The sequence below is a fragment of the Podarcis raffonei genome, chromosome 7, assembly GCF_027172205.1.
Source record: "Podarcis raffonei isolate rPodRaf1 chromosome 7, rPodRaf1.pri, whole genome shotgun sequence".
In the NCBI taxonomy this organism is placed as follows: Eukaryota; Metazoa; Chordata; class Lepidosauria; order Squamata; family Lacertidae; genus Podarcis; species Podarcis raffonei.
Window position 1 is genome coordinate 85,175,224 of NC_070608.1, and position 12,639 is coordinate 85,187,862.

Consider the following 12,639-nt stretch of genomic DNA (forward strand, 5'->3'; position numbering starts at 1 on the left):
CAACGGCAGAATTCATGTAGTTTCAAAAAACGTGTCTGAGAACATGTACAGATGGATAAATATCAGCCATTCTATTTCCTCTTTTGAAATATCGCCCTGGCATTTAATTACGCTTTACACCCCTTCATTTTAAAATCTTAGTTTGTGAATGCACACTCCCTGTACCCCAGAGGGGAACATACACATATTGAAAGAAAAGAAAAGAAAAGAAAAGGCAGATAATTTTTTAAGGTTCTTTTTTTTTAATTTTTATGTGTTAAATTTTAAATAATGAGCACACTCAGCTTCTCCATTGTTTGGGTTAAAGGTAAAGGTACCCCTGACCATTAGGTCCAGTCATGGACGACTCTGAGGTTGTGCGCTCATCTCACTCTATAGGCCGAGGGAGCCAGCGTTTGTCCGCAGACAGCTTCCGGCTCATGTGGCCAGCATGACAAAGCTGCTTCTGGCGAATCAGAGCAGTGCACAGAAACGCCGTTTACCTTCCTGCTGGAGCGGTACCTATTTATCTACTTGCACTTTGACGTGCTTTCAAATTGCTAGGTTGGCAGGAGCAGGGACTGAGCAACGGGAGCTCACCCCGTCACGGGGATTCGAACCGCCGACCTTCCAATCAGCAAGCCTTAGGCTCTGTGGTTTAGACCACAGTGCCACCCACATCCTATTGTTTGGGTTACAGGAGTAATAATCAGTTCTCTTCCAGAGCACTGCACCAAATTTGGCGGGGGCTTTCTGGTGACTGCTCTCAATTGCACGTATGCCCCCCCAGTATGCGTCAGTTTGGGAGGATTATTTTAAAAACAGTTCAGACCTCTGGTAAAGGAATACCTGCTGCATGCCTTGTAACGTTTGCTGCAAGAACTGCAACTGCTGGTCCTTTGTCAAACTTTCTTCTGTTCGAAAGAGCTGCCCTTTCTCTTGTTTCAGGAGTTCAACTTCATTTCGGTAAGCATCCAGTTGCCATCGGAGACTGTCGTTCTCTTCCTTAAGTGCATAAGCTTGAGCAGCTAAGGCTGAAAGAAGGGAAACACTCTGGTAGTTAATATAATGGGATTGCATTCAACAGATAACTAGAAATTTATTTGCTTGGCAGGCCAGCAGATAATCTTAGATAAGCCAATTTGCAGCGGAACACAGATGGGCACCATGAAAGAAGCTTAATTCAGACATCACAACAGAACTGGTTTTGTCAACCACAGATTAGAACTCAAACTCCGGTATGAGCTTTCAAGCATACACCAGGCAAACCATGGTTTAGGCCTGCTTTTCTGCATTATTTTCTTCCTCTGCAACTGAGAACCTCAAAAGGTGTTCCGAATTGTTCTTTGGAAAGTGGGGCTGGCGTATATTATATTTGGTGCCAAATGCAATCTCCACTGGGATTGGTTCCACTCGGGAGCTCCTAATCACTTATTGGTCCCAGTGGTGCTTGAAGTCAGCACTGATCAGCTGATTGGTGGTGACTTCAAGCCCCACTTGGATTGGCTCAGGATCTTTGCAGCATGGTTTGCGATACTTTGTCCCGCCTCAACGTTTGGCAGGTGGAACATGGGGCTCAATGCTGGAGGGCTGAACCCAATATCCCTCTCTAGGAGGGTGCCGGTAAAAGCGTTTTGGGTTACGTGGAGGGACATCTCCACCCCATCCACACACCTCAAGCACAAAACTGAAAGATAACCAGAGAATTATGCAATAGGAAGGGTTTTTTCCAGCTGGAGCTCAGTGGAGCTCAGTTCTGGCACCTCACAGGTGAGTGCCATTGCCATTATAAGAGAACAAGGGAGGTGTTCATGTACCTCTTTCGCTAGAAAAATAGACAATAGCAAAAATAGACAATAGAAAAATAGACAATAGCTATGAACACAGGTTAAACTTTCAGCAGGTTTCCGCTGTACAAGTTAACAAAACATTTCCCAAAATGACATTGATTGATAATTTCTATTCTATCTTTGGGGAAAATAATAGAACCATAGAGTTGGAAGCAAGCAAGGAGATCATCTAGTCAAAACCCTTGCTCAGTGCAGGATCTGTGCTGCAGGATGCAACTACAGTATCCTTGACAGATGAGTGTCCAGCCTCTGCTTACACACCACCTCTTGAGGCAGTCCATTCTACTACTGAAAAGTTCTTAATTTAGAGAGTTTCTCTTAATGTTGATCTGAAATCTGCTTTCCTGAAGTTTCCATTCATTGGCTCTAATCTTGCCCTCTGAAGCAACAAAAACAGCAACAAAATAAGTCTCTCTATCTTCTGCAAAACAGCCCTATACACATATATGTTGAGAATAATGTGAGCGGTTAATGTGCATAACAACCAGCCGTTGTGCACATTCCCCAGACCTCATGGAGAATGTGCACAATATGCCTAATCTCCAACAGCAGTTGGGGGATATGCATATCTCGATTTTCTGGTCAGTATCCAGTCTCCAAGAAACGTGCCCTTGTTTCCGATTTGCACACACAGTGCGGGTCAGTACTAGAGTGAAAGCCTGCAGATGAAAACTAAGATTTTTCCCTTTGGATTCTTTCCTCAGCATTGGGCTATGCATAGACAGAGAAATTATGGAACAGAACCAAGTGATATAAAATGCAAATGCTCTGGAAAAAAATGTTGGCACTACAGAAGCATTACTGCATTAGTAGCATTGAAAGACACTTAAGTCATTTCCTTAGGAAGCTGCATTTGGCCCCTTTTCAATTTAGAATGGCAGCTTTATTATCATAACAGATAGCAGGTGTTTGTGAGGAAATCGATTAGTATGCAGAGATGGAAATTACATTTAGCAAATGAATTGCACCGTCTGCAGTGTAGACTGAAATTTGTGTAGCAAAATGCAGGAAGCTATAAAGATCGCAGCAGCAACATTATTTAAATAAATTATTTGAGCATAAATATAGACAGGGCAGCAAATGTGTTATCTAGCATTTTAGGGACATTGCTACGCTCCTCCAGAAAAAAACTTTCCTCTTGCCAACATCAAGGACTGTTTGGCTTAGTAAATAAATATTGTATATTATTTATTCTGGTACTGTTGTGAATTCACATCACTATAAAACAGCTGTAATCAAATTCATAACCGCAAACAATTCCATAAGTAAGGGCACGTTATTGATTCATGCCAGTGATGGCGTAATTTTCACGTTCTATATTATGGAATCTTTAATTGTCATCTGACAGGAGCAGTATATGTAAATTATATGCAGCATGAACTTCAAAAGGCATGGGAACATACTTCGGAAAAGAGTCCATTTCCCCTTGCAGAACCATAAAGCTGAATGCTGAAGTATTTCTTACGACAAACTGGGAAGGGTTTGCAGGCACGCCTGAAAGCAGGTGGTATGTGCTAGTGGGACACAAAAGACACATGCAACTGCTTCCATGACACCAGCCTCTCTGCTGCTTACTTGCAAAGGGCTGGGGCAGGACAATTGCACTGGTGGGAGCAGTGCCTACCAACCTAGGGCTCCTGCAGGGCAGGTCACGTGGAGATGACCTCACCACCAGCTCAGACCCATCAAGGTAAGAAGCAGTAGGTCTGGTGTTGGCAGGATGGCTCCACCCACTTGCTTCCATAGGGAAACTCCAAAACCAAGTGCAGCAGCTTAGCGAGACGCTCACAAGTGGACAGATGGGGAGGAGCTGTTTTCTACAAAGTTTGCTGGGAAGGGGAGGAGAAAGGACAACAACTTCATGTGGTGCTGCCTGGAGGAAGCTGCCCTGAGAGACCCGGGAGCAGGACTGGCCGCTGGAGCTATGGAAGCAGCGATGAGAGACAATCTTGGGGGGTTCTGCACCTGCTCCATGGAAGGCTTTAGGTGTAGTAAATATGTGTAAATAAACCATATTTCTTAAAGATGCTAGTCTCCACTGTGCCTCAATTTCCCAATCCTGAGTGAGAGTCTGGAACCTCCTGGAATCTTGTGCAGACGCTCAGCGGAGATTAGGGTGGCATGTTAAAATAAGTTGCTTACTTTTCCTTCTCTTAGCTACTCCTGCTTTGTGGGTACCTCTTCCCTGGCTCTTCTACCTCCTAATATCTTTCTCTTCTTGGCCCTTCAGCCTATCTGCTTCCCAATGTCTATTTTCCTTTCCAGTCAGAGGAGCATGCAGACCAACGTTTATTCAATTAAGGAATGCAGTAAACTGCTCAATAATAAAAATAAAATCTTTAGATGTGCATAAAACAGTAAAATAATCATCAACAACATACAGATAAAACCTGTATACGGTCGTACCTTGGATCCCGAACGCCTTGTGAGTCAAACGTTTTGGCTCCCGAGCGCTGCAAACCCAGAAGGGAGTGTTCTGGTTTGCGAACATTCTTTGGAACATGAACGTCCGGGACAGTTTCCAATTGGCTGCAGAAGCTTCCTACAGCCAATCGGAAGCCATGCCTTGGTTTCCAAAAGTTTTGGAAGTTGAACTTCCGGAACAGATTCCATTCGACTTCCGAGGTACGACTGTATTCCATATCATGCTATCATGCCCCTAGGGCCATATGTGAGATTTGTTTTTATTTTGTTCCGAGGCCCCATGTGAGGTCCTGGAAGCCTGAACCTTGTGGCTAAGCACGGATCCAGAAACATCATGATGAATGACATCAACTTTCTTTGTTAAACATGCTGAATATGGCCAACAAGCTTTCTTATTAGAAAGAAAATCAAAACAAAGGGATACGTTGCTATTAATGGTTACCAGTTTTACATCCCCGGAAGTATTGGTAGAAAATAATTGCCTGGAACACAAAGCAGCACAGGAAGATATTTGTGAGCCACCCTTCAAATTACTTTCACAACAGAAGCTGTAAGCAGTGATCACAGTTCAGGGAAGCAATGCTAATAGGATGTGGTGACATACATAGGTTAGTATGAGGGATTCAAATTAATTCCTCACCATCGCAATTCATTAGCAGCAGGCAATTTCTCAAGGACTTCCAGTTTTGGAAGGAGTTGAAGGGGGGATGGGGGCAGGTTAGCACACTGGCTCACAAGGGGAGGAGAGGGGTAGGGCTTGTGAGATAAAGGGCAGAGGTCAGCTAATTCAGGGGACCCCAAGGACAGATTGAGACACCCGAGTGATGCACACCCTATAGCTACACTGATCTCTCAGGCACCCAGGAGAGATGGAGCAGGAGCAGGAATTGCCATCAAGTCTGAATCCCCGGGCGCTCTTATTGGGACTGAGATCCTGCCAATGAAATATTCATAGAAAGACAGGGAAATTAACAAGTTTTAATCCTGAGTTTAGTAGTCTCCACTCAGAAATATACATGCATGTGTATTAAAATGTATGATAACCTGAACCAGAGTAAAATAATATTTGCAAATGCCCCATCAGAGCCAGCCCATCAAAAAGGAGTAAGCTGAAGCAGGTGTTATCAACACAAAAATATGAGAAAAGAGCCAAGAGGAGATGTTCAGAAGCTGACACGCATAAATATTTATAGTGACTACAGAGATGACACTGTAATATACCATCGCCGTCTCAACAAAGGACACAATGTCATAATGTCGTGCAACATGGTGTCAGAAGAGGCCATCAATCTACAGTGCCAAGATGAGTACTGCATAATGTACAACAACAGGTCATAGATGTCCTGCCCAGGTACAAATGTTATATAGAAGATGAGGTACTGTAAAGAGAAAAGAATTCAAAAAACCACGGATGCATTCTGAAATTCCTGGTTAACTTTGTCACTCTTTTGAATTAAATTTAATTTTTTGATCACCCGTATTCCTCATTGTTATCCCACACTTTCTCATGCACTTTCCCATCACTTTCTGTACTGCAAAAAGTCCAGTTTGTTGCACAAGAGCACCAAATCCAATTTCGGCCCCTGTAGACATTCTTTCTATTGCACATTCATGATTATTTGTGGTCACAGTGGGATCAGGGCAGTCATATACAACCCCACTTTCAATATTATTTGTGCCTGCAAATGTGTTGGGGCAGGCATATAATTGCTTCATTTTTAGTCAGTCCATATCCTGTAATTTCCTGCTGAAATCCTGTAACAAGTCATACCACCAACACTATTGGGGTTTTTTTTGTCCTGCATTTTTTGTGCTATATGCTATATGACAGGAATAATGTGGTTGTGTTAGGGACACATCATGGAATAATTTATTAATCAGTATATATCCACAACTAACTCTAATGTGCCACAGTGAAATACCAGTCTGGAAGGCCCTTTAATTGTGCAATCTGAATTGGTTGGTATACAATTGAATCTCAACCCCTCAAATATAGCAAGGGCCTGGAAGTGCCTTTAGTTTCCTTCCCTGTTGCCCTGCTTACTTTTTTTGAAGTTACGCTTGGAGAAGAATAGACATTTTGGAATAATAAAATTACTTGAGAATATCTTTTGTAAAGTATGGAAACATTAGTTCCTTATAATTGATATAATTTTCTGTGGTTGGTTAAAAAGAGAGAGAGACAGTGAAAGAAAGATTTCCCACATTTGTTGGCATGATTTTAAACAATTTCTTTAGAAGGTTAATTCATCATATCGTAATGTTTTATTCTCACCCAGAAATTACATGAACATTTTCCTCAAGTTCTCAAGTGCCATTAATCAAACATAAAGTGCTTTGCCTCTCTTCAGCTGAGAAATGGAGCAGTTTGGGGCCATCTCATGAGGTGATTAATAATGGAGTGAATTTTTAAAAAAAGCCTATAGTGTATTTTGTTTTAATTATTATGTTTCTGTTGTCTTAAACCCATAAATCTCCAACTGTGTGGGAAGCTTTCTTAAGGAGCTGAAAATAGTTGCCGTGGGAAAACTTCTGTTCCACTTGAATGGGACTTCAGCTCAACCAATTTTACCTAGATTGAAACCAAAGGCGAAGATCTAAAATGCTGCTTTAGACATGCCCGAGGTCTTCTGGGATTTTAATCCCCCCCCTCTAAATAGCAGAGCCCCCCACATCTCAAATGATGCAGTGCTTTTGATCCAGGCCATATTTACATGCATGCCTACCTAACAGTTGGTGTTTAGGGTATTTTACGAGACCAAACAATACCCTGGAGACTCCCGGAACATTTTTTTTAAATACTAAAATCACATAAAATTATTCAAATATTTTTAAAGAGAAGGGTGGGGGGAGGAAATATTTATTAAGGGGGAAAGAACAGCAGATTCTTAAGAACATATGCAGAATTAAAAGGTCTTAAGGGGTGTGTGTTTGTGTGCTTTAGAGCGGTGGTTCCCAATTAGCTAAGTCCTGCCAACCTAGCAGTTTGAAAGCACATCAAAGTGCAAGTAGATCAATAGGTACTGCACGGCGGGAAGGTAAACGGCGTTTCCGTGCGCTGTTCTGGTTTCGCCAGAAGCGGCTCAGTCATGCTGGCTGCAGGACCCGGAAAAAATGTGGACAAACGTTGGCTCCCTTGGCCAGTAAAGCGAGATGAGCACCGCAACCCCAGAGTCGTCCGCGACTGGACCTAACAGTCAGGGTCCTTGAACCCCCTGTTTTTCAAAAGCCAAGCCGTGGACCCCCTACTTTTGACATTCTTGATTTCTCTATGGTAGCTATTGCTATGTGAATGGTGCCGCAGACCCCCTGGTTGGGATAGGCAAACTCCCTGGGCCACCAAATGCAACCACTGATTTAGAGGGATGGAAGGAATAGAGGCACAGAGAGCGATAGAGGGAGAGCACAACAAAGGCACAGCCTCCCGTCATCTCAAGTCATGGTGGACTCTTTAGAGGATTTAAGAGCTGTTCTCAAATATGGATAGGGCCAGCATGTCCAAAGTCCGTTTTGGGGGCCTAATCTGGCACCTGTGACAGTTTATTTCTTGGTCGGCCCTCACGCATGTTCACTTCATCAAATCTGGCCCTCTTTCAAAAAAGTTTGAGCACCCCTGGGCTAGGGCATATGCAGTTCTAAAATTACATTAAGGCACACCAGAGGCCCAAATTCACCTCTCTCTTTTTTTTTTCCTGCTGCCAGGACAGAGATAAAAAGATAAAATGCCCTGAAAACCAGAAACGCCTTCCTCTAAGTCAGGTTTCTCCAAGCTGGTGCCTTCCAGATCTTTTGGGTGACAGCTCCCATTGGCCAAAGGGGGAGATACGGTAGGAGAAGAAACTGTGACCAGGTGCCCTCGGCTGCCTGCTTGGCTTGTCCTGGTACAAACGGTAGACGGGCAAATTCCCTTCTTAGCATCATTTCCCTTGAAACGACACTAAATGCAGATCACCTTCTAACAGAGGACTATCCTCTGTAAAGCCGGACACATTTCCACCTTCAAATGTATGTTTTCTCCAGGGAGTCAAATGCTAAGTCAGATCACAATGGTTGGGGGCCCTGGGGCATTTACCCAAAGAGGGCCCCTTTCTTCCCCCAAAAGGTGCCATATAGCAAGTCTAAAGACTAATTAATTACAGCATAAGCTTTTGTGGACTACATTAAAATATTCTTGAGCTGGCAGAGTTTCACAACTCTCAGCAAAACACCAGGAAGCAGCATTTTGCCAACTTTAATAAACAAAAACCAAAATACTCTGAACTTGTGTCATTACACAGATTAAACTTTCTTTCACTTAAGTCATCTCTGTTTTTCCTCACCTCCTCTCCTGTTGTGAAGATAGCTAAGGGAGCATAAAACGGCTAGAAATCGTGTGCCATACTGTAAACTGCCCTTTACAATAAAGTGGCCTGTGATCTTCAGATGAAGGATAGCGTGGAGATTTAATTGATGAACTAATAAATAAATGATAATAATAATATGGTTCCTTTTACGGGAGCGATGCATCTTTGTACGATACAGAGTCATGTTCTTCTGCCCCCTCCCAAATGAGTATAGCCTCAAGGCTTGAACCAATCTGAATCTGGCCTGATGACTGCATGTTCCAGATGCATAAATCCCACTTGTGTTCAATTGAGCTTATGCTCAGGTTAGTGTGCCCAGGCAGTTGATTCCTAAGGAGTTATTTTAGGCTTGTAGCCACCAGGGGCGAGAGGAAACTCCACTGTCCTGAAGCATCAGTATTTTATTTTTTTTGTATACTATACAACTGCAATAGACAAGAGCTTTTCAGCTAAAAAAGCTTATGAAGTGCAGTAATAAGACAAACCATCCTAATAAAAAAACAATTGCTCCAGTTGCACCACAGATATTCTGGCCTTGGTCAAACAGCAGCTTTGAAGGGTGAATAAAATTAGAGAAATGGCACTGGGAAGGGGGGAGTTTAATTCCCACAGCCTGTGTCCCAGTCCCAGTCTAGTATGATATCCCCTATAGCTGCTTTTAACAAAAAGAGAAATCAAATAATGCAGTGGTGTCCAAACTTTTTTCAAAGAGGGCCAGATTTGATGAAGTGAAGGGCCGTGAGGGCCGACCAAAGGACCGACCATAGTTGTTGAGGCTTTTTAAAGATTGAAGTTGCAGAGGTGTTTTTTTTAAGATTTTACCCCAGGAAATAAACTGCCACAGGGGCCGGATTAAACCTCCTGGCGGGCCAGATTAGGCCCCCAAAATGGACTTTGGACATGCCTGAAATAATGCCCGGCCCATTTTGGCCTTCAGACAGAAGTGCACTGGTCTGCCTTCTAGCAGAGTCACTGCACTTTCGGCTTCAACGCCCCCCCCCCCTACAACAGGGGTGGGGAACCTCTGCCCCACAGAGCAATATTGCCCCAGCAGACCTCCCTATTTGGCCCAGCAGGCCATTTTGGGACAGCCACAGGCACCCTCCCTACGCCTTTCAGCCTACATCATGCCAGGGGTGGGGTGGGTAAGGGCAGGAATTCAAAGGAAGTTTAACATGGGTGACCACTAGTTTGTTTACTGGAGCCAGGCACATTCCCATCAATGGTAAGTTGGGTGGTATGAGTCTGCGCCGTTGAAGGTTTCCATTCAGTGGAAACCATTTCTCCCTCCCGAACCACCATCATGCCCAGACACCACATAATAGCCCTGAATAGCCTCAGGCCATCAGGTCAGCTAAACTTCCCTTCTTTTAATTACTTCGGAGATTGGGATGAATTACGACTGTGGTGATTGGTCTGCCAATTAATAGTTCAACTGGAATGCAAACTGACTGCTGGCATAAGAAGAGGCATTAACAAACAGACTGAAAAATAAAGCAAAAAGCTTATTCTAATTGTTTCTGAATTAGAAAGATTATAAATGGATAAGGGAGTTCTGGTTCTTAAGAATCTTCATTTTCTATTACTTTTAACTCTCCGTTCCTTTTGTGCAGTGCTGGCAAAAATGAAACTTCATCCGTGGAAAGAAGGCATTTCTGAAAGAGATAGATGCAAGTTTTCAAGGTGGAGACTGTTAACGAACTAACAAAACACACCACTGATTGTTGGTATTGTGCAACAATTATTGGATGAGCAATTGAAAGAGCTCAGAGCCAAGACGAATAAAATGGTGAATGGAAATTGATCAGAGAAAGACCAGACCAAAGAATACACAGAGCCTTTGCGGAGGGTGTGTGTGGGTGTGTACTGATCAAGATCTGCCAGAACATGAGAGTGGAATAGTAAAACGGGAGGCAGCAGATGATGAAATGGAGGGGATGATAATGAAACCATTGACCATTTTGAGATGGCAGAGATAGAACTGAGAGAGAAAGGATTCTGCACACAATTTAGAGTGAAGTGATAGTGGTACTCTTGGAAAAATAATGGAATAAATAGAAAGAGGAGCCTCATTTTTCTCATTCTCTCCTGTTAAATTAGGATGGGAAATCATGGCCAACATAAAAAATGATTGGAAGATATGGAATTGGGTAGGAATTAATTAACATACAACTAGAAAATAACTATGGATTATTATGCTAATAATGGATGCTGGATTTTTTTGGAGATAAATTCGACATACTGGACTGGAGGAAGACTATTCTTAACATTTCACAATAATAACAACTGGAGAATCCCTTTTGGACTTTTTGTGTGGAAAGGAGAATGAATTAACTTGGGATGTCTGGGGTTGAGTACTGGGAAAACATCACCTAGCATAATGGGGAACAGCTGGATATTAACTTGGAATACAGCTAGAAACCATATATTTCAGAAGTGCATAAAATCTATTACAATTCATTTCCTCATTAAAATATTTTGCCACACACTGCTCATGGTATAAGAAGCAAGCCATTTAATTAGGGCATTCTGTCAAAGTAAGTCACTTTTTCATACCTTGAAAATCAGTGCTTAATTTTAGATAGAGCATGCCTTGCTGATGTGATCTGTTGCACCTCTGTCCTGAGCCTTGATGTATTATTAGCTATAAGTATTCAGTATTTAACTACCAGGGCCTCTTAATTTCAAACCGTATGCATTGATGCCACTGATGCCAGGCAATTTAGCCAGCACAAACATTTAGTAGCATGTTTTCTGACTATTACATCACACTTCATTATGAAGTATATTACTGCAAGGTAAATAATAAATGATAATACTTGTGAAAAAGTAGCAATATTTTCTAAAGCATTTTTTATGTTAGTTTAGAATTTTATTTTGCTAAACTACTGTTGTTATTATTATTATTTCCCAATATTTTTATGAACTGTTTCTATTCCAGTACTACAGTGTTAATTTTGTTCAAGCAAAGGCACCAAAATATATTTTAGCATCTTGTCAAAATGAGAGACTAAGAGTGTCGATAAAAATGACACTAAAATAAATGTAAATTTAGATTGCTGTCACAAGTGGCTGCTTGCTTTTGTGAAGATGTTGGGTTGCTATAGAGTTTTCCATAGCAACCTTGCATCTTATTATATGAATAATCCCCTTGGTGTCCTTAAAGCCTGCTAAGAAAACAGGATTAAATCTATTCTCATATGTAATGATCCTGCATTAAACCTTATCAGGATGAAAAACCAGAAAACATAATAAAATGTAATCTAGATAATGGCTTTCCTGGCAGTTCAAAGGCATCAAAGCACCACAGGCGTCTCAATACAGTTTGCAGTTAGGCCGTCAATTTTTCCAAAGCCCTTATTAAATATGTCTCATTGAAAGTTCCATTTTCTTTCTCCCTTTCTTTAAAAAAACAAGAATAAGGTTAATAAACCTTTCATTGCTGTGATGAATTGAAGTATGACGGTGTCCTTTGATATGCTGAAGTCAGGAACTTTGCTACACAACAAAAGCTCTTCACTGAAGAGACGTCTCCTGCTTTGCCCTAAATATCTTGTGTGCTTTGTGTCCCTTGCCTGCTTTGTGATATGTACCTTGCAACAAAGAGTGCCCAATTTCAAAGCAAGGATGCCTAGCCCCCTTTGACCTGAGGGCCAGGTTCACTCGCCAAGGGCCACACCCTTTCGGTTGCACAGAGCACCTCCTCCTCAGCTGATTCTTGCCCCCTCCCTACTCATGAAATGATCAATCTGATCACTGGGGAAGTAGCAATTCACATCCCTATCAAGATAGTGTCCTGTTCTTCTCTTCTTCTATTTCTTCTTAAAAAATATTTTTTTGCCACTGCCACCCAAATTGTCATTCAATATGGACAAGCTGGGTTGTTGTTTTATAAAATGGTTTTATAACACCTACATGGCAAAAAATAAAGGAACAATGAAAAGTTAGACAGAAACTAACCATTTATAGTCCAATAACCAAATTCTGAATATGGAGATACTCCTCAGAATAGATTCAACTTGTAATGTTAGTTCATAAGAACT

The 12,639-nt window shown here is 42.0% G+C and overlaps 1 protein-coding gene across 5 annotated transcripts in view; it reads right to left on the bottom strand.

Annotated features, from left to right (window-relative positions):
* Nucleotides 1–12,639, bottom strand: part of ENOX1 (ecto-NOX disulfide-thiol exchanger 1) — a 280,653-nt gene that overhangs the window by 27,031 nt on the left and 240,983 nt on the right. For all 5 annotated transcript variants that reach the window (XM_053397289.1, XM_053397286.1, XM_053397288.1 and 2 more), the window contains one exon: nucleotides 829–1,013. In XM_053397289.1, coding sequence (XP_053253264.1) covers nucleotides 829–1,013 — 185 coding nt within the window. The remainder of the gene's footprint in view (nucleotides 1–828; nucleotides 1,014–12,639) is intronic.